General features: G+C 34.9%; 1 protein-coding gene across 2 annotated transcripts; it reads left to right on the top strand.

The window, feature by feature from the left end:
* The first annotated feature begins 96 nt into the window (after window positions 1–96).
* LOC131163628 (ADP-ribosylation factor 1-like) lies at window positions 97–22,893 on the top strand. 2 transcript variants are annotated; one of them, XM_058120251.1, is made up of 7 exons: window positions 97–314; window positions 419–572; window positions 21,303–21,373; window positions 21,888–22,007; window positions 22,151–22,269; window positions 22,405–22,500; window positions 22,585–22,893. In XM_058120251.1, exons 2-6 carry the CDS (start codon window positions 425–427, stop codon window positions 22,493–22,495), a joined length of 549 nt encoding a protein of 182 aa, XP_057976234.1. In that variant the 5' UTR covers window positions 97–314; window positions 419–424; the 3' UTR covers window positions 22,496–22,500; window positions 22,585–22,893. The 2 variants fall into 2 exon arrangements, with proteins under 2 accessions (XP_057976234.1, XP_057976244.1); XM_058120261.1 differs by having other exon boundaries at window positions 22,405–22,495.
* Window positions 22,894–23,401: the final 508 nt, after the last annotated feature.

The following is a 23,401-nucleotide window of genomic DNA, read 5'->3' on the forward strand; positions in this document are numbered from 1 at the left end:
GCCTCAACCCATTTCACGGATTCAAAAATGATGGGGGTGTCGTCAAAAAATTCTTGCCCAATTGAGAATGGCTACCACCGAAAGCACACCAAAGCTGCTTCACTTTATTCTCCTCCAATTGGCAATGCCCATGACCCGAATCCAATTCTTCCCAATCCAATCTTTATTATCATCTACTAGACTACACATGGACATGATGAGCTCTGTTTTGCTTCTCTCTGTTTCTCATCAATCTCAGCTCTAACTTTGTTTTCCCTCTTCAGTGTTTTCCATACCAATCCTTCTCTTTCCTCTTTGCTCTTCTTCGATTTAAGGTGCTGTAAATTGTCATCAGTTCCTTCTTTTTTTCTTCCTTTTGGTAAAATTGGTTTGCAGATTTTGTGGTTACCTTTTTGTTGTTGATTGAATGAAAGTGCAGTAAGCGATGGGTTTGATGATATCGCGGCTGCTGAAGGCGATGTTTGCAAAGAGGGAAATGAGAATTTTGATGGTGGGACTTGATGCTGCCGGGAAAACAACCATACTGTACAAGCTGAAGCTTGGGGAAGTTGTTACTACTATCCCAACCATTGGTACCACTCCTCTTCGTTAAATTACACATGTTCTTGGTTTTCTCTCTTCTTTGTTTGCCAAGGCTAAATTTTCCATCTCCTAAATAAAATTTGTGAATGTGAAGTTTCATGACAAACAAATACGCAAATTAAGATATTCCACATAAATACATTTTTTGTCACAAAACATGGGTAATACAATATCTCAAGTATGAACTTTGGATCAGTATCAGTAACACCAAGAAGAACGTAAAATTGAACCATGCCGTGTGACATATAGTTCAACTTTCCATTCTCGTTTGGGTCATCTCTTGTAGGCTTTATGCCTGTTTATCTTTGGTCATGTCTCTTTCTTTGGTGGGTGGTTGGCTGTGGGCATTTATGCCCTTTGATCATCTTGGCCTATGGACCAGGCGATTGTAGAATATAGAATATAGTAGTATTAGTTGTAGGCAAATAAAATAAAATGAGAGAGAGAGAGAGAGCCTTAGATTGTTTTTAGAGTTTGAACTTCAACTGTACTAAAGAATATAATTGTCTGTAGAAAAATAGTTCAAATGTTGATGATAATGATAAGGATGGGTCAAACCCGACGTTTCAATTTATTATTTTTCAGAACTGAAATTTGTCAAGTGCATCAAGATTCATAACAAAACTAGTAGTTTGTTTAACTCATAATCTTCAAAATTTTTAACCTTCAATTTTGTAAAGTTATTCCTAATTTATTAAATTTATAAGGAAGCCAACATAGAAGACAGAATGATGTACGAAGGAAAGCTTTAGGATGTTTCAGTCTATGAAACCGTCGATGGTTCTCTTGGTTGTTTATCGTCAGTTTTATTTCTGTCTGAAACCATCGACGGTTTGCCCTGTAATCGTCGATGGTTTCCCTTTTGTTAAGTTTGTTTTCTTCTGTTTTCAGTATTAGTTTCTTGATTAGTTAGTAGTTAGACGGTTTGTTAGTTACAATTTTAGTGTATATATATATATGAGGTTTGTTGATGTACATGTATGTAGGCAAGAAATAATATAAATTGGAGATTCAATTTCACTTTCCAAGATTTTGTTTTATTTCTCTGTTTCTTGCAATGTATTTTTCATTTCATTCTGATATGGTATCAGAGCAAGGTTCTCGATTTTTGATTGAAGATTTTTTCTAATCCATATTTCATCATGGAGAAAGCTCCGGTTCAATCTTGGTTTCTCAACCTTTAAATGGTGAGAATTACTTTACGTGGAGCAGATCAATGTTAACAGCTCTTAATGCCAAGAACAAGACGGGTTTTGTGGACATAATGTTTTCTCAGCCTGAAGATTAGTTTGATCCGTTGTACATTATATGGTTCCGATGCAACAACATGGTCCTTTCATGGATCTTGAATTCTCTCACATGAGAAATTGCTGCAGTGTCATCAGCACTTTAATTGCTGAAGAAGTTTGGAGGAATTCGAAATCAGATTCAAACAAGGTAATGGCCCCAATTTATTTCAGTTCAAGAAAGATCTTACTTCATTAGTTTAAGATCGATCTTTTGTTAGTTCTTATTACACAAAGTTGAAAGTTGTATGGGATGGATTTTCTACTGTGAAACTCATTCCCAGTTGTTCTTGTAATCCATAATGTTCTTATGGAGCTTTAAAAACAGTAATTGAGCAACATCAAAAGGAATATGTTGTTCAATTTTTTATGGTTCTTAATGATTCTTTTACACATATTCGAGGACAAATTCTACTCATGGATCCAATGCCATCCATTGATAGAGTTTTATCTCTCACTTTACAAGAAGAAAAGCAAAGAAAGGTGGTGGGATCAATTTTGATGTCTAATATTGCTGCTTTATTAAGTAAGAATGCTTCTGGAACAATGGCCAAGAATCATCAGAAGCAACGTCTCAGGCCTGTTTGTACTCATTGTGGTCTCACTAAGCATATGGTCGGCAGATGCTACAAGTTATATGGATACCCACCTAGATATCGTTAGAATCCACTAACTAAAACATCTTCTACGCATCAAGTTTCATTATCTTCCAATGACCTAGATTATTCTTCCACAAATCCTCGGTTTCCTTTCACCAAAGAACAGTGCCAACAACTTCTTTCTTTCTTACAAACCTTTTCACAAACACCACCTCAACCCACAACCATGAGTGCTATGAGCAAATCATTTGCTGTTTCAAATTCTTGAGTTTATCAGGTATGATTAATCTACCTGAATTTGTTTCTAAGCAATCAAATTCATGGATAATTGATAGTGGTGCTACTGATCACATGGTTAATTCTATTTCGAATTTCACTACAATTACCTCTGTTATAAACACATCAGTAAAATTGTCTAATGGAACATGTGTTCCTGTTACATATATTGGAATTGTGAAAATATCATATTCATTAATTCTTCATAATGTTTTGTATGTCTCATTTGTCTCTTTTAACCTCATTTCAGTCAAAAGACTCACAGAAAATTCTTGTTGTTTGTTGTTTCTTTCTCATTCTTGTTTTATACAAGACCTACACTCATAGAAGACGATTGGAGTGGCTGAGCAAGTAGCTAGATTATATCTATTGCAAGCTTCTGTTATGAATTCTAGTGTTCTTTCTACTGCAAATTTCACTTTCGCTGTAAATCTTCCATCTTTCGATCTTTGGCATTTCAAACTAGACCATCCTTCTTTTCATAAGATTCAAAGACTACAAAAGAAGTTGCCTGACATACATACTCCTTCATATTTCAATTGCAATGTTTATCCATTGGCAAAACATAAAAGATTGCCATTCAATACTAGTCATTCCATCAGAAATAAAATTTTTGATTTGATAAATTGTGACATATGGGGTCCTTTCTCTATTGAGTCAATTACTGGCTTTAGATTTTTTCTTACAATTGTGGATGATCATTCATGTTGTACTTGGGTATATCTAAAGAAAAATAAATTAGACACTCATTCTCTAGTTTAGTCATTTTTTAAGCTCATAGAAATACAATTTGATATTCATATCAAAACTATAAGGACTGATAGAGGGGTTGAGTTTGATATGCCTAAATTCTATTCTTCTAAAGGAGTCTTGCATTAGCAAACATGTGTTGCTACACCTCAACAAAATGGTGTAGTTGAGTGTAAGCATCAACATCTATTAAATGGGGCAAGATCTCTTAGATTCCATGCCAATTTACCCCTTGTTTTCTGGAGTGAATATGTTCTCACAGCAGCTTACTTAATCAATAGAACATCTTCTCCTTTTCTATCTGATAAAACACCATATGAGGTGTTATTCTCAAAACCACCAATTTATACTCATCTTAGAGTATTTGGTTACCTCTGTTTTGCATCTACTCTATCTCGTAATTGCTTTAAATTTGCACCTAGAGCTCATCCTTGTGTTTTTCTTGGATATCCATATGGCACCAAGGGATACAAACTATATGACTTAGAAACCAATGTCATTTTCTTATCTAGAGATGCAATTTTCTAAAATCTATATTTCCATTCAAAACTGGTCATGATCTCCCTCCTCCGTCTGTAGTCATACTAGTTCCTCAAACAGATGATCTCATTCCTATTGATATATTCACATATCCTATAACTCAGACTACTCAAAACATTCCTTCAAATCCTATTGATACTATTTCCAACTCCATGGATGAACCAGTAAATACTTAAGCTCTAACTACTTCTCAGAAAAATCTTGATTCTACTCCTTCACAGCCTACGATTAGAAAATCCACTAGAATTCACAACATTCTATCATATCTTGTAGATTATCATTGCAACTTAACTAAATTGCATATGCCACTTCATCATCTAATTTTTTAAGTAAAGGTCTTCTCTCAGGTGCTTCCTATCCAATTTCTATTTTTCTATCATATTCTAATCTTTCTTGTTCTCATAAAGCATTCACACTTTCTATTTCTTTGCAAAAAGAACCAACATATTTTCGACAAGCCATTCAACACACTCAATGGTGTAATGTCATGGCTGATGAAATTCAAACTTTGGAAGATAATAAAACTTGGACTATAACTCACTTACCTCCTAACAAGCAAGATGTTGGATGTAAATGGGTTTAAAAAATTAAATATAACTCTAATGGTTCTGTGGAAAGATACAAGGCCCAATTAGTTGCTAAGGGTTATACACAACAAGAAGGATTGGACTAGCTGGAAACTTTTTCTCCAGTTGCCAAGCTAGTTACTGTATGAGTTTTGTTAGCCATAGCTGCATCCAAGAACTGGTCTACATCAACTGGATGTCAATAATGCATTTTTTTGCATGGATACTTGGAAGAGGAGGTGTACATGTCCTTACCTCCTGGTTTTCATTACAATTTGAAGGGATCATCTACTCAAGTGGAGTTTCTACCGTTTGCTTAAGCTACTTCTACTAGCTCTCAGCTTGTGTGCAAACTGCATAAGTCTTTGTAGAGTCTTAAGCAAGCATCAAGACAGTGGTTCTCAGAGTTTTCCTCTGCCTTGCTAGTTTATGGTTTTGTTCAATCTTTAGCTAATCGCACTTTGTTCACTCGACAGAAAAATAATTTGTTTATTGCTTTACTGGTTTATGTAGATGATATCATCATTACTAGTAATGATGACAATGTTGTAGCTGTTTTAAAGAAGTATCTTCATTCTCAATTTAAGCTCAAAGATATCATAACTTTGAAGTACTTTCTTGGTCTTGAGATTGCTCATTCCACAAAAGGAATTGTAGTCTCACAAAGGAAGTATGCTCTCGAAATATTGTATGATTACTAATATTTGGAATGTAAACCAGCTTTATTTCCTATGGATTAGAACTTGAGATTATCCAAAACCAAAGGCAAGCCTCTCTCAGATCCTTTTTGTTATAGAATATTAGTAGGCAAACTTCTTTACTTGACCATTACAAGACCCGACTTGTCATTTTTTGTTCAAATATTAAGTCAGTATGTTGCAAATCACACTGAAGCTCATTTGGCTACTGCTCATTGTGTTTTTAGATACATTAAAAGCAATCCCGGTCGAGAAACTAGAAGATCCATTACTGGTTTTTGTGTGTTTCTTGGACAATCCCTCATTTCATGGAAATCCAAGAAGTAGAGTACTGTGTCTAAATCTACAGCAGAGGCTGAATATCGTGCCATGGCAACGACTACATGTGAAATTACTTGGTTGAAACATTTGTTGAAAGATTTACTTGCAATTCAGTGTAAACTAGCTGTGCTTTTTGTGACAAGAAGGCTACAGTGCATATAGTTGCAAACCTAGCTTTTCATGAACGTACCAAATATATTAACATTGATTTTCATATTGTTAGAGAAAAATTGTTGGTAGGCACTTTGAAAGCGTTACATGTTTCTTCAACTGGTCAGTTAGCCGATATTTTAACTAAGCCCCTTGGTTATAGTCTCTTCTATAATATTCTTTCCAAGATGGGTGTTATAAATGTTTACACTTCATCTTGAGGGGAAGTATTAAATTTATAAAGAAGCCAACATGGAAGGCAACATGGTGACCAAGGAAAGCTTCACGACTTTTCAGTCTATGAAACCATCGACGGTTACAGATGATTTTATCGACGTTTTGTTCTCTGTCTAAATCCTTTGATGATACCTTCGATGGTTATCTTGGTTGTTTATTGGCAGTTTCATTTTTGTCTAAAATTATCGCCGGTTTGCCTTGTAACCGTTAACGGTTTCCCTTCTATTAAGTTAGTTTTCTTCTATTTTCATTATTAGTTTCTTGATTAGTTAGTAGTTAGATGGTTTGTTAGTTACAATTTACGTATATATATGAGGTTTGTTGGTGTACATGTATGTATACAAGAAGTAATACAAATTGGACATTCACTTTTACTCTCCAAGATTCTATTTTACTTCTTTATTTCTTGTAGTGTATTTTTCCTTTCATTCTAATATAATTCACATGTTGAGATGTTTTGAAATCATGTAATTTCAACTCACATCTTATCGCGCACATTCTCACACACTCAAACAACCAGTTAGAATTAGTAGAGATGGTCTAAAAGCTAGCTTTTTAAATGGTATGTGTGTGTGTGAGAGAGAGAGAGAGAGAGAGAGTTAAAAAAGGGTAATAATAATAATAATAATAATAAAACTTAAATGAAAGGATGAGAAGGTTATTTATAGGGTTGAAATGCATGTTATTAACGATTAGTGAGAGAACTATAAGAAATTTAAGCAACCTATTAAAAGGTTAAAAGGGGTCGAGCCTCACTCAAAGTGAATTTGGCTTTCCTTTTCTAGGTGAACTTCTACTTTTAAAGATTAAAATTACCGAATAACTTTTTTGATTTTTAAAAAGTTTGCTTTTAGTTTTTTAAAAAATATTTAAAAGTTACGAATTTGAAACTCTTACATGTCAAAATTAAAAAATTATTCTATTTCATGGATATGCTTAATTTTTTTTCAAACGTTAAAAACTTATCCACACATTAATCACGTTAAATAAATAGATATTAATTTTGCTCATTTCAACATTTTCAAGAACGTTATTACATTTTTACCAAGCATGGAAAATCAATTTTTCTTTAAAGACCTCAAAATTTCTACCATTTCTTTCTTTCTATATATATATATATATATATATATATATATATATATATATATATCCTGCAATAATATAATATTACTCTTGATACCTGTAACAATATCCACTATATCATCTTGGACCTCAAGTGGTACCGAGGATACCTGTTCACAAAATATACCACCTATACAACGGAAAACATAAAAATACATTACCTTTATTTACAATACCAGAGTTTTAGTAATTCCCAAAAATATACACATACATCTCCCAAAACCAAACATAGTGCCCTAGGGCATGGCCAAAAATATGACTCCCAGCTCAAAAACTTACTCTACGGCTAGAGCAATACAAAAGTCCCTTCTATCTCAGAGCACGCTCCGCACGCCTAACTGGATTACCTAAAACGGTTGGAATGCTGGGGTGAGACACTTCTCAGTAAGACGGAATATGTTGCAAGTGTGTGACAAATGAGTTTACTTGAATATAAACTTTAAAATAAACTTTCTATTTGAACATACTTATAACTTTAATAGGTAGTTCCCGTTCTCTGTAAAACTATACACATATATTTATATAACTGTGAAAGCTTCCCTGGATGGATAATTGTATGCATGAATTAACCCCGCATGCTTGGGTTGTGCGGCCCGTGAGCGGGACTTAACTCTGGCTGGCTTAGCAGGCTAAGTCAAACTATAAACCTTCGAGTACAATTGGCCCCCTCAACATGGTCTCACTAGGGAGCTCATCGTCTCTCCTCTAGGCATAATTGACTATTCCACACTCTATCTGAGAGGTGTGGTTGCACTCTATACTGTGTTAGCTATGGTACCGTGCTCTGTAATCTGTACTATCCATCAGAGATATGATACTATATAATACTATGTCTATATATTACTATTTTACCATGATTCGGTATAAACTGTAATACCATAATTCTGTATAAACTGTAAATCTCTGCTCTGTAATATCTGTATATCATGGTTCTATAAAAGTTGTGCATAATCATGGTTATGTAAAAACTGTATATTCATGGTACTATAAAGGCTATATAAAATTCTGCATTTAATCTCTATACTATATCCGCTATTTCTCATGCCATACAATTTAAATAAAACTCTTTTACTATAATCTGTATGAGAAGAACTGTGTTTTCCTGCTATATGAAGATAATACATGCATATCATTTGTAAAACTTTACTATAACCCAAATTTCTGAATTTTCACAAACATATAATAGATGTAAATTCAAATCCCATAAACACATATTATACTTCAATTAATAAAATTTTCAAAATTAACTATTTATCACCCTTACCTCATTTCCTAAGGAAACGCCTACAATAACCCTAAACCTGCGCCTGCGGCATTCACACCAAAACCCTGTATTCCACCAATCCCAATTTATCAATTCACCTCAGAATTATGTTCATATTCACATTCCTAGATCTATACACCCATTAAATTAATTAAAATACCAATCAACATTATAAACAACTTCCTCATCTTAGTTTGGGATGGTGTCTGGGGTTCTTAGAACACAATTATGCTTCGGTCAAATTGAAGAGAATCGCCGCTAGGCCCTAAATATAGAGTCTGATCGTCGATTGGGCGATTCTAGAGAGAGAGAATGAAAAGAGAGAGAGAGAGAGAGAGAGAGAGAGAGAGAGAGAGAGAGAGAGAGAGAGAGAGAGAGAGAGAGAGAGGGAGCTTCACAGCCTTTCAGAGGAGAGAGAGAGTTTTTTTTTTTTTTAAACAAGAAAGTGACATGCAGCCCTTTATAAGCATTTTATCCCTGGAAAAAACCGTCGACGGTTTTCTTAGGCTCTCAGAAAATCTTCGCCGGTTTTCTCTTTAACTAGCCCAGTTTTTACCGTTTGCCCATTTAACCAACTGCGGTAAAACCATATAACCGTCTACGATTTTCTTAATACTCTAGAAAATCATCGCCGATTTTCTCCTCACCAACCCATTTTCCATCCTTTTCTTATTTATTCTCAATATTATATTTTTCGGGTCTCTACATTCTCCCTTCCTTACAAAATTTCATCCTCAAAATTTGCCATTTATGTTTTATATATATATATATATATATATATATATATATATATATATCAAACTATGAGGAAAACTCATTGCAATTTAATTAATTACCCTCACTTATGGCGGAGGAATACCGTGGTTACAAGAAAGAGTTTTGGGAGATTACAATCATTCAAAGAAAAAGAAAACTCTCTCAAAACCATTTATAACCTAAAACCAAAAATACTAACTATCCTACCCTATACTATAGAAGTCAAAATATACACACACTGTTATTTATTTTATTCTTAACATCTCATCTCTGATCTTCACTGAACAAATGTGGATAATGCTGGCGCTTCTGTTCCTCTAATTCCCACAAAACCTCCTCAACTGCATGGTTGCACCATAATACTTTTACCAGTGGAATCCTCTTTGTGTGTAACTCCTGTTCTTTTCGATCTAAAATCTGTACAGGCACTTCTTCATAAGAAAAGGCATCTCCAAGCTCTAGTGCCTCATAGTTAATCACATGAGAGGTATCCGAGACATATTTTTTCAACATCGATACATGGAATACGTTATGAAATCTAGATAGAACTGGTGGTAAGACTAACATGTAAGCAACCAAACCCGCTCTTTCAAGTATCTCAAATGGCCCAATGTACCTACGGCTCAGCTTACCCTTTCTCCTGAACCTCATCACCCCTTTCATCGGTGCAATTTTAAAAAACACATGATCTCCTACACCAAATTCCAACTCTCACCGGCGAGTATTCGCATAACTTTTTTGCCGACTCTGAGCTGTCCGGATTCTATCTTTATGAGTTTGACTTGATCTTAAGTTTGTTGAACCAACCCCGTCCCCAAAATCTGTCTCTCACCAATTTCATCCCAATATAACGAGGATCGACATCTCCTGCAATATAACGCCTCATATGGTGTCATCCCCGATAGTTATTATTATAAGCAAATTCAACTAATGGCATGTACTAGATCCACCTACCCTAAAATCTAATACACATGCTCCCAACATATCCTCCAATATTTGAATTATCCTCTCCGTCTGTCCATTTGTTTGAGGATGAAAGGCCGTACTAAATGGCAGTTGTGTACCCATGGCTCTTTGTAAACTTTTCCAAAACTGCAATGCGAACCGTGGGTCTCGGTCAGAGAAGATGGAGACCGACACTCCATGTAATCTTACTATCTCCTGTATATATATATATATATATATATATATATATATATTTGCCAACCTACTCATGGAGTAACCAACTCTGATGGGGAGAAAGTGGGTAGTCTTTGTCAACCGGTCTACGATTACCCAGATACCATCATGTCCATGTAATGCCGGCGGTAACCCTGTAACGAAATTCATAGAAATATAATCTCACTTCCACTTAGGAATGTGGAGTGGCTGTAATTGTCACACTGGTCTTTGGTGCTCTATTTTTACCCGCTAGCATGTTAAGCACTGCTCTATGTACTTAGCTATCTCTTTCTTTATATTACTTCACCAAAAGGATTCCCAAAGATCCCTGTACATTTTAGTGCTTCCTGGGTGCACTGTATACAAGGATCGATGTGCCTCTTCCAAGATGGTTCTTTTAATATCAGGATCTGCAAGTACGCACAGTCTGGACCAAACCTCAGGACACCATCATCTGAAATAGTAAAATCAACTCCCTGTCCACTCTGTACTTTATCTTTAATCTTTACTAATTCTGTATCTTGCATCTGAGTGATCTTAATTTTCTCCAGCAAAGTTGGCTAAAGTACCAAGCTAGCAATAAATGCCTGGTGTTCTTCCTTTACCACCTCTACCCCAAGCCTTTCCAAATCCATTCTGATCTGATGCTGTATCACCACTACTGACATAAAGGCATTCCCTGATTTCCGACTCAAGGCATTAGTTACCAAATTTTCTTTCCCTGGGGAGTAACTGATGGTGTAGTCGTAATCTTTAATTAACTCCAACCATCTCCTCTGTCTCATATTCAATTCTTTTTGTGTAAATAAATATTTCAAGCTCTTATGATCTGTAAAGATCTCACATTTCCCACCATATAGATAATGCCTCATGTTGGCTTTAGTGTATTCCCAAGAGGGGGGGTGAATTAAGTATTTAAAATTTATTCCTAGGTTTAGCTAATTTCAATAGCAGTATTTCATAACGTAGGGTCTTTCAATATACACATAAACCCAAATGCGCAAATAATATATGGAAATTAAATCATGCGCATCATTCACACAATAACATACACATGCAGGAATATAAATTGCGAAAATATAAATAGACACACGATATGTTATCGGGGTTCAGCCAACTGTGCCTACGTCCCTGCCTTGGCTCACTAGCACAAGGATTCCACTACAAGCTCACTTAACGGGTGGAGCGGCACCGGTTATAACCAGGTCAATTAGCCAGGCTGATCTCAACCTACACCTTACTAGGATGGTGCACCTAACTTTCCTAACTGGGTCTAAGCCAATCTGGGACTATTCAACAGGACTAGTCTCCCTCTTCAGGCCTGTTCTTGGAATATAACAAATTTAACCAATAATATGTGTACACGTAAAATGCTTCTTACACTAAACATATATGTACCAATAAGCTCAACTGAATAATGCACTCATGTATGATAGGATATTAAGCTCAAGTGAGATTTTGTTAACTCATGTGTTAACTCTCAGCTAAATGTATATCAATGTATGTGTGAGAGTAAGACTTTTGATCTTAAGCTAATATGCTTCTTGTGTGAATAATCAAACGGCCTCTACAACCCTAAATAAAAATCAGAAAAATATTTCTCAAATATAAAGCACAGTAGATAATAGGGTTTTAAGCTTGCTAAAGATAGTTTTGTCAAAGCATAAATCAAACTTATGAATCTTGCAATGAGGATGCAAAATCTTAGGTCAAATAAGAATTTTTCCCAATCAAATATTTATGAGTGAAATATTATGGGAAAAATCTTAAGCAACTCTTTAAAAATCAATACACAAGAAAATATAAATGAGAGAGAGTTTGAGCTTGTATAAAGATTATGTAAAAACAATCTTACTCAAAATAAATGGCTAGATGAGTATAAGAGAAGAGATTTTGGCAATGAGTATGAAAAATATGGAAGTATAAATGATTTTGGCCAAAAATATTTTCAGAGGAATTTGGATAATCTTAAAACCCTAATCTTGTGCTAGTTTTGCAAATTAGGGTCTATATATATAATTTGAAAATTATAGCCGTTGGGGACACGCTGGGTATTTTAGAAAAAGATTAAGTGAGTTTAATTAAAATTAACCCAATTTAAACTCGGTAAAAATTGGGCAACCCGAGAGGGTCGGTTGACCATCTTGATGGTTCAGTCAACCGTGGTGCACAATTCGGTCGACCAGGGATAATTTGAACTACGAGTTCGGTCGACCAGACTTGAGGTGATTTTTGATTTTCGAGGTTCAGTCGATTAGAATGTTGGGACATCCCCCGAGGTGGTTTGGTCGACCAAAGCGTTGCAGCTCATTTCTGGTCGGTCGATCGAAGAGTCAACTTGTTGACCCTAGGGAGGTTCGGTCGATCGAAGGTGTTCTGTATGTATTGGTTCGGTTGACCGAACATACGAAAACTGTGCATTTAAGTTCTGATTTCTATATAAAGTCACCCTTCTCACATAATTCTCATTTCTAAGTTATAGGGGACTTTTCATGTGATATTTTGGGGTCCTAAAGTCAATCTATGGTCTTTGAGAGATAACTCCAAAAATTTGGCGTTGGTCGACCGAAGGGTGCCCTAAGGTCATTCGAATCCCTATGGTCATTTGAGCTTATCAGTCCTATCATGCATGCAATGCATTAATTATTACAGACCATATAAGATTACAGACCCAAATAAAAACTTAAATTAAAATACAACAAATAAAAATTCAGGGTCTTTATTCTCTTCAAGTCCATGTGCACTAAATTGGAATCTCTACTTGAACCTGCACACAAACTCATTAACCATTAAATAGCACAGTATTTGTCATGATCAAAATCGGGTATAACCCATAAGTTCAACACCTCCAGATCTTTAAGGTGTACACCACTGCTGCCAACTCTAAATCATGCATCGGGTAGTTTTTTTCGTATTACTTGAGTTGCCGAGAAGCGTATGCCACAACCTTTCCTTCTTGCATCAATACACACCCAAGTCCTCTCATAGACGTGTCATTGTAGATCACATAATCTCCATCCCCTGATGGAATGATCAAAACTAGTGCAGCGACGAGCCACTGCTTTAACTCCTGAAAGCTCTGCTCACATTTGTCGATCCACTCAAACTTCATACTTTTCCTTGTGAGTCATGTCAAAGGACTTGATAATTTGGAAAAACCCTCTACAACCCGCTGGTAGTATCCTACCAGACCCAAGAAACTTCGGATCTCCTGAACATTCCTCGGCCTCGTTCAATTCACCATCACTTCTATCTTGCTCAAATCTACTGAAATGCCACATCCAGAGATTACATGTCCAAGGAATGTAACTTCCCTAAGCTAGACTTCACATTTCTTAAACTTAGCGTACAACTTATTTTCTCTTAACACTTGTAGCACCATCCTCAGATGATCTTCGTGCTCCTTAAAACTCTTTGAGTAGACCACAATATCATCAATAAAAACAACAACAACAAGCTGGTCCAAATACTGGTGGAATACCCTGTTCATTAGATCCATAAACGCTGCTGGTGCATTGGTCAATCCAAAGGGTATAACCAAAAACTCGTAGTGGCCATACCTGGTTCGGAAGGCTATTTTTGGGGACATCTTCTACTTTAATTTTTACCTAATGGTATCCCGACCGAAGATCAATCTTAGAGTAGAACCGGGTTCCCTGGAGCTAATCAAATAAGTCATCAATACGAGGAACAGGATACTTGTTCTTTACTGTCACTTTATTTATCTCTTTGTAGTCTATACACATCCTCATCATCCCATCTTTCTTCTTTACAAATAAAATTGGCGCTCCCCAAGGCGACACACTAGATCTAATAAACACTTTGTCTAATAATTCTTGCAACTGGTTCTTCAGTTCTTCTAGTTTAGCTGGAGCCATTCTGTAGGGTGCTTTAGAAATTGGTGCCGACCTTAGAAATAGATCAACAACAAATTCAATTTCACGATCCGGTGGTAAATTAGGTAACTCTTCTGGAAAAACATCTGAAAATTCCTTGACTACTGAAATATCAGCAAGTTTCAATTTTCCTTCTGGCACCTCTTTTATACAAACTATGTATCCCCAGCAACTGTCCCAAAGTAGTCTCCTTACTTGAATAGCTGACACCAATTGTGGTGGGGCACGCACACAAAACCCCACGAATTTGAATTCCTGCTCTCTAGGAGGCCTAAATATCACCTCTTTCTAACGACAATCAATACTGGCATAGTTAGCTGCTAGCCAATCCATACCTAGAATCTTATCAAACCTCTGCATATCTAATACCACAAGATCAATTGGTAATACTTTTCCATGAATGCCCATTGGACAGCCTCTAAGCACCTTTTGACACCTCACTACTGACCCTGTCGGTGTAGCTACTAACAACTCGGTGTCTAAGAGCTAGGTTTTTATCCCACATAATTTGACGTACCCCATAAACATGAAAGAATGTGTGGTCCCTGAGTCAAATAAAACAACAGCTTTATATGATAAAATAGTAATAGTCCCTATCACAACATCGCCTGCAGCCTCAATGTCTCCCGGTGTCATCGTATAGACTCTTGCCGGGGCTGTGTTCCTCTGCTGGCCTCCTCGGGGTGCTTGGTTATTTCTCTGGAATGGTCTAGGAGCTGGTAAATTTGCTGGTTAAGCTTGAAAATTTCTTGCAATGTGCCTGGGCTATCCACACCAATAGAAAACATTCTCTCCTACTCGGCAATATCCCATATGCCTCCTGCCACATCTAGGGCAGATAGGACAAGCCTTCCTGCCCTGATATCCATGGTTTCCCATCACTTGCCTCTGACTTCCATTGTACCCGCCTCCTCTCCATGGGCCTTGACTAGTACTTGCCTAAAACCCAGGAGGCGTGGGCCTCTTTCTTTAGCTCTGTATCCTAGTACCCCTATGCCTAATCGCCTCTGCTACAGTGGCTCTGTCGACCAACTCTGAGAAATCCTGAACTTTTAAAACAGACACCTATTCATAGATTACTTGCCTTAAACCCCTCTTGAACTTCCTTGCCTTCTTAGCATCATTTGGGACAATATATAGAGCAAAACGTGATAGCTCAATAAATTTCACCGTGTATTGCTAGACCGTTAGATGCCCCTGCGTCAAATTCAAGAATTCCTCTACCTTAGCTTCTTTGACAGTGGCAGGGAAATATCGGTTGAAGAACACCTCCTTGAATCGGCTCCAAGTCATGACTACTAGTACAGATCTCTGTTCCTCTAACAATTTCATGGCTGTCCACCACCTCTCGGCCTCACTCGTCAACTTATATGTAGCAAAGAGGACATTCTATTCATCAGTACAGTATAGCACCATCAGTATTTTCTCAATTTCCTACATTGAATTTTCAGCAATTACAGGGTCGGCTCCTCCTGAAAATGTCGGAGGATTCAAGTTAGTGAACTGCTGGATCATGCAACCTTGTTAAGCTAATAGACAGTCCTGCTCTCTACTATTTCGGGCGATTTCTGCCATAACTTGCTATGCTACACTGCGCACCACTTGATTAGAGTCATTACCACCCATACTGGAAGACCTTACATCGCTACTACCACCAACGTGTGCATTGCTATTTTTGGGGTCCATCCTGCAATAACACGAAAATAATCTAAGAATCCTAACTACATAACACAACTATTATATTAATCTAACTAAGATATCCTCATACCACCTATCTACTATTTTAAGGCTCAGTCCTACCATTCAGAAACAGAAACCAACAATAGTTACCGTGATTTTCCTGAAATCATCATCCTAGAAAAAACACATAAACTACCCCGAAGTTCCTGCCTTCAAACTGCGAGACAAAAGCCTAAATTCTTACCTTAGTCCCTCACATTGACTTTACCAAAATATCAGTCCATCCTCTACCTATCTTTATCAAAATCAATTCCTATACTCTGGTATTGTTTTCTGATGTGTACTAAAGTCTACCGAACCTAGCAACCTTGGTTCTGATACCAAACTTGTAACGACCTCAAAATTACTGCCATTTTTTTTCATTCTTTCTTTCTTTATTATATATATATATCCTGCAACAATATAATATTACTCTAATACCTGTAACAATACCCACTATAACATCTCGGACCTCAAGTGGTACTGAGGATACCTGTTCAGAAAATATACTACCTATGCAGCGGAAGATATAAAAATACATTACCCTTATTTACAATGCCAGAGTTTCAGTAATTCCCCAAAATATACATATACATCTCCCAAAATCAAACACAGTGCCCTAGGGCATGCCCAAAAATACGACTCCCAACTTAAAAACTTACCCTGCTGCTAGAGAAATACAAAAGTCCCTTCTATCTTGGAGCACGCTCCGCATGCCTAACTGGATCACCTGAAATGGTTGGAATGCTGGGGGTGAGACACCTCTTAGTAAGACGGAATATGTTACAACTAGTGTGTGGCAAATGAGTTTACTTGAATATCATAATTATTAAATTAACTATGATAACATTTCAATGTAAAACATCTCATAACTCACACCTATGCCATTTTAAAATAAACTTTCTATTTGAACATACTTATAACTATAATAGGTAGTTCTTGTTCTCTGTAAAACTATATACATATATTTATATAACTGTGAAAGTTTTCCTGGATGGATAACTGTATGCATGAATTAACCCCGCATGCTTGGGTTGTGCGGCACGTGGGTAGGACTTAACTCTGTCTGGCTTACCAGGCTAAGTCAAACTATAAATCTTTGAGTATAATTAGCCCCCTCAACCTGGTCTCGCCAAGGAGCTCCCCATCTCTCCTTTAGGCACAATCGACTATTCCACACTCTATCTGAGATGTGTGGTTGTACTCTATATTGTGTTAGCTATGGTACCGTGCTCTGTAATATGTACTGTCCATTAGGGATTCGATATTATATAATACTATGTCTGTATATTACTATTTTACCATGATTCTATATAAATTGTAATACCATGATTCTGTATAAACTGTAATACCATGATTCTATATAAACTGTAATTTTTTGCTCTATAACATCAGTATATCATGGTTCTATAAAAGTTGTGCATAATCATGGTTCTGTAAAAACTGTATATTATCATGGTTATGTAAAAACTGTATATAATCACGGTTCTATAAAAATTGTATATTCATGGTGTACTATAAAGGCTATATAAAATTCTGCATTAAATCTCTATATTATATCCGCTATTTCTCATGCCACACAATTTAAATAAAATTCTTTTACTATAATCTGTACGGGAAGAACTGTGTTTTCCTGCTATATGAGAATAATACATATCATTTGTAAAACTTTACTGTAACCCAAATTTCTGAATTTTCACAAACATATAATAGATCTAAAATTCAAATCCCACAAACACATATTATACTTTAATTAATAAAATTTTCGAAATTAACTAGCGTAATATATTCCCCTTACCTGATTATCAAGAAGCCTGCTAAAATACTATATTTACGCTTGCGGCGTTTGGAACTCTAAAATCCTAAAATCATATAATCCCAAAAATAATATCACATTCACATTTTTCCTCGGACTCACTTACTCCATTTAACCAAGGAAACATCAAATAATTAACTATTCATCACCCTTACCTTATTTTCTAACGAAACGCCCGCAAGAACCCTAAACCCGTGCCTGCGGCGTTCATACCAAAACCATGTATTTCACGAATCCCAATTTATCAATTCACCCCAGAATTATGTTCATATTCACATTCCTAGACCTATACACCCAATAAACTAATTAAAATACCAATCAACATCATAAACAACTTCCTCACCTCAGTTTGGGATGGCGCCTGAGATTCTCATAACACAATTCTGCTCCGGTCAAATTGAAGAGAATCGCTGCTAGGCCCTAGATATGGAGTTTGATCGTCGATTGGGCGATTGAGTGAGAAAATGAAGAGAGAGAGAGAGAGAGAGAGAGAGAGAGAGAGAGAGAGAGAGAGAGAGAGAGAGAGAGAGTTTTTTTTTTTTTTAAAAAGAAAATGACATGTAGCCCTTTATAAGCATTCTGTCCCTGGAAAAAATTGTCGATTTTCTTAGGCTCTCAGAAAAACGTCGCTGGTTTTCTCTTTAACCAACCCAGTTTTCACCGTTTACCCATTTACCGGGCTGCGATAAAACCATATAACCGTCGACGATTTTCTTAATACTCCAAAAAACCGTCACCAGTTTTCTCCTCACTAACCCATTTTCCATCCTTTTCTTATTTATTCTCAATATTATATTTTCCAGGTCTCTACATTTTCTCTCTCACAACTTTTTTTTTTTTTTCAATGGGAGAAAGGGAATAATAATTTTACAAAACCACTATCTACTAATTTTCTTTAGTTCCTTTATAGAAATTCTTCTTAATCAAGCATGTTAAGATTAATACAAACTTTATTAATCTTTTTGCACACAAAATATTGTACAAGGTCATCCTTTTAAGAGGACTAAACTAAGAGTTAGAGAGAGCTTCACCCCCCTTCTCCATCCTATTTTAAGATGAACCTTCCTTTTAAAAAACACAGTTTGTTATAATATGTTTGATAAATAATTTTAAATAGTTTATTTTAGCTTTTTTTTGGAAACTATTAAAAGTTACAAATTTGAAAATTTTAGGCCCTAATTTGGAGCTCAAAATATATTAGGAAAAGAAAAGGAAAATAGTAAGGAATCCTCATTTTCATGTTTGGTTATCAAGAAAAGTGAGAAAGAAAATGAAAAATACACCACATTTATAAACAAAATTTTGATTTTATACATCATTAATATGTAGTTTTTCCTAATTTTTAATCATATTAAAACAAACTTTCATTTTTGATAATATCTAATAGAGAAGGAAAATATAGGGGAATATAAGTTTCCTCTTTGTTTTCTTTTTCTTTCTTTTCCCCTCGTAAAATCTCTAATCCAAATAGATCCTTAAAAGTTAAAAATTAACCTTTTCTAAAAAATCTTATTCTATTCCATGGATGTCTTTAAATTTTTTTCCCCAGAAATTACAAAATTATTCACATTAATTTTATCTTCTAAGAAAACATTTCCATTTTGGTCGTTTTAAACTTTTTCAAGCATCATATGACTTTTCATCAAACAACAATAATCAACTTTTTATATGTATCAACTTCTTTTTTCATAAAGGAACCAATTTTTTTTTTTAACAAAATTAATTTTTATCATTTTATTTTTAACAATTTCTTTTCTAGCCAAAGGTGGATCAAACTAAGCACTACCTCAATTTGAGTCCAAAGCAAAAATTCTTCGGGAAATTTTAGGATAGAGACTAGTCGGGGGTCCTATCAAATATTCGGCCACCAATCTTAGCATATATGTGGTGAGCACTCCCTCCTCTAAAGGTGCAAGCATGAACTACTTAGTAATTTAATAATAATCACGAAAATTCCAATTCAATATTACGGCGAAATAGTAAATTAAGACATCTATATTGGAACAGCCGTTCATATTCTATTTTAATGAATCACTCTTATATAACTTTCATTGATATATGATTCAATAAATCAACTGAGCAACCAACTACTCTACTATAAGTAAGATGTATAAGTTAAAAAGTATTCGAAATTGCTTATACTATGAGATCAATATTTCAACTATATACTCTAGTATTATAAAAGTATGTTGGCCTAGTTATTTCACCCAAAGGAGGTGACTGGTGTGATATAATTTTCAAAGAATTTTAACTTTCAAAAAAAGAAATGTGAAAGCAATCTCATAAAGAGACAAAGCAAAATGACAAAGATAGTAATTAATTATAATTAACCTAATTGGGCATTCTACAATCGTAATTAATAGTACACATACACTAAGCTCATGTATTCTTGTTCTAACTAATATTTAATCTAAATTCAAAAGCAATGAAGCAAATATTGTTTAACTGTGAATACTCATAAACACTTGAAACTTTGAGATCAAGTTGGAAAGAATTTGGTAAATACTTGATTAGATGTCTGATGAGTGGTTTAAGAATTCATGAGATGTTGCATGAGTTGTATCATGAGATTGCTTAAACAATGATAATATTTTATAAGTCAACCTATTAGGCTACTTATATAATGATAGATGCAACTTGATTTGACTGACAAGGTTGTTTGGACAGTTCACTAATTAGATGTTATATGGGCCAATTAGTGCGATTGCATAACAATGCTAAAACAATTTGGGAGTGGGTTTTGAGATTCTCCTGGTAGTATGTTTTGAGATATATAAACAACATTATAGTGAGAGCATTCAAGAAAAATCACACTCAAAAAATTTTAAAATCTCTTCTTTTTAAACAATCTTTTACTTCCAAATTTTCATACATAGTCATTAGGTTTAGCACACGATGAGAACATTCTATGTTATCTTTTTGTGTGTATATGCAAACATAACATTAAAATAAATAATTTTCCCATTAATTCAAATAATTTTCTAACAAAGACAATATTCCATGAATTATGGAAATTGTTTATGAAGATAGAAAACTTCAAATATTTGCAAAAGAAAATTATTAGCAACACTAATTAAAGCAATAAGGATAAGGATAGCAACTCCAACGATATTGTAAAATTTTGTCTCGTGATGACAAGTCATATCATGATGCAATTAGAAAGAGGTCCACTCATTCAGTAAATTAAGCTATTAAACTTCAGATAAGTCTTAATGTTGTGAATAATATAAATACATATAAACCATCCCAAATAAGTTTAGCATTTTTATTATTGAGTCAAGCATATTTCATTATCAATAATTAATCAAGCACCAACAATGAGTTTAGAAAACATCAAAATCTCGCCTCCAGATAATAAATTCAATACAAAACATTGTACATAATAAATAATTGTTGTTGTCATCAAAATCAATCTCTTAGAAAATAGGTGATATATGACAAGAACATACACTTCCTTTGCCTCAATTATTGTTTATGTTTGTTATTGAGGGCATTGAGCTTATACATCATACTTATAAATTGAGATATTATTCAAAAATACTTATTTTTATTTTTACTTTTAGGTTTCAATGTGGAAACAGTTGAATACAAAAATGTTAGCTTCACTGTGTGGGACGTAGGAGGACAAGATAAGGTACTAAACTTCCTCAACATCCATTGTATTGTGGTTCCTTGTGATCAAAGTGATAACTTTTGCAGGTATCTTTATGTTTCTAAAATGCAATATTGGTAGCATGGGCATGGGCATACACGCCAGCACTCTTTCAATATTCCACACTTAATGATCCATTAGGATGCGGTTGCATTTTAAAAATGAAAGCTTTGGTTTTGTCATTCAAAAGAATGAAAGAGAGAATATAAAAATCCAACTTAGGAAATTAGAGGAAATATTCTTATATGCTACATCCTTTACACTTTTTCCTACCTCTAAGAAGGCATGCTCAATGTGTGATTGTGCGAGTGCACATTAAATTCCTTAAGGTAAGAAAAGATTTTCTTTTTAACATCTTGTTCTTGCTTCTTTAAATGGACCATTGAGACTTTTATTTTGAACAATTTTAGCATGTACTTAATGGCATATTTAAGAATCCTATTATTTTCTTTCATTCGCATTGTCATCAACATCATTTCGATTGGGTGCTTTGTAGATTCGACCTCTATGGCGACACTACTTCCAAAACACCCAAGGTCTTATTTTTGTGGTGGATAGTAATGATAGGGAAAGAATTTTAGAAGCCAGAGATGAACTTCATCGGATGCTTAGTGAGGTCAGTACTCCACCAAAGAAAAATCATAACATATGAAATTCTCATCAAACAAACCAAAATTTGATATTAGCTCTCCTCAACTATAACAAAACTCTTTCCTTAAAAGGGCTTCCAAAAAACTAAGGAGATACCTTCTCTTGCAGGATGAGTTACGCGAGGCGACATTGCTTGTATTTGCCAATAAGCAAGACCTTCCCAATGCAATGACTGTTTCTGAAATCACCGATAAACTTGGCCTCCATGCACTTCGTGGCCACCGCTGGTAAATCCTGCTCTTCTCAAAAACGAGATCATGGCTAACAAATTTTCCCATTTCATATTGAAACTTATCGATCTATCAATGGTATATGTCTCACTATGCCATTTCTCTATATTGTTTGGGAACTGAATAATGCAGGTACATCCAAAGTGCTTGTGCCACATCTGCACAAGGACTATACGAAGGTCTTGATTGGTTGTCCAGTACCATCACAAGCGGCAAGACATAAGTCAGGCCCGTCATTTTCTTCTAACCTTTCTCCCCAACTAGAAGGCATAAAGCCCATAATCTAATTGGATTGTTTGCGTTTGTTTACAGGCGGGATAAAAAGCTGTGATCAAACCTCTGGATTTCTTCTGTGAAGCCATTCACAGAGCCATGCCAACTAAAAGTATGAAACATTTTTACATGTGAAAAGCCAGCAACATGCAGCTAGCTAGTATGTAATGCGTTTACATTAAATATACATATGCAATATATAGTTTTGGGTGCTAGACTTATAGTCTATAAAAGGAAATATGATCTGAAGAATAGTCTAAAGCAGTTGTCATGACTTCCAATAACAGCTGTTGCATAGTCTAAAGCAGGCCCCATCAATAAACAAGTAGAGTGAGTGTATGATAGCTACAACATTGAATGACGTTGAACTTATCTCCACCCAACATTTTGCATGTTTTCACATTTACGTCTATGAAATTGTGAATTTTAATTAGGTTCATTTAGTTGCTAAAAATATTTTTTATTTTTTATAGTTTTTTAAAGAATTTATTTTTTTTAGTTTTCCAAGATTCTATTAAAATGATAGAAAATAAAGAATTTATTTATCTATGTAAAATATTTTAATTTTTTTAAAATTTTAAAGCAACTATAAAAAAATATAACTTATTTTTTAACTTTTCAAAATTTAAAAAAGATAATATTTGAGATCAAGATTTTGGGGCTTGGATTTGATTTTATATGGATACGGAAAAAACTAAAATACATAGTCCATACAAATCAAAGTTTAAGTTTCGGATTTTATACTTCTATATGCAAATCAGGAAGTAAGAAATTTTAAAAAATAACAGAGAGATATTTTACAACTTTTCTATGTGAATTTCAAAAATTGAAAAATAAGGTAATATTTTTGTAACTA

This window comes from Malania oleifera, chromosome 1, assembly GCF_029873635.1.
Source record: "Malania oleifera isolate guangnan ecotype guangnan chromosome 1, ASM2987363v1, whole genome shotgun sequence".
Taxonomy (NCBI): domain Eukaryota; kingdom Viridiplantae; phylum Streptophyta; class Magnoliopsida; order Santalales; family Ximeniaceae; genus Malania; species Malania oleifera.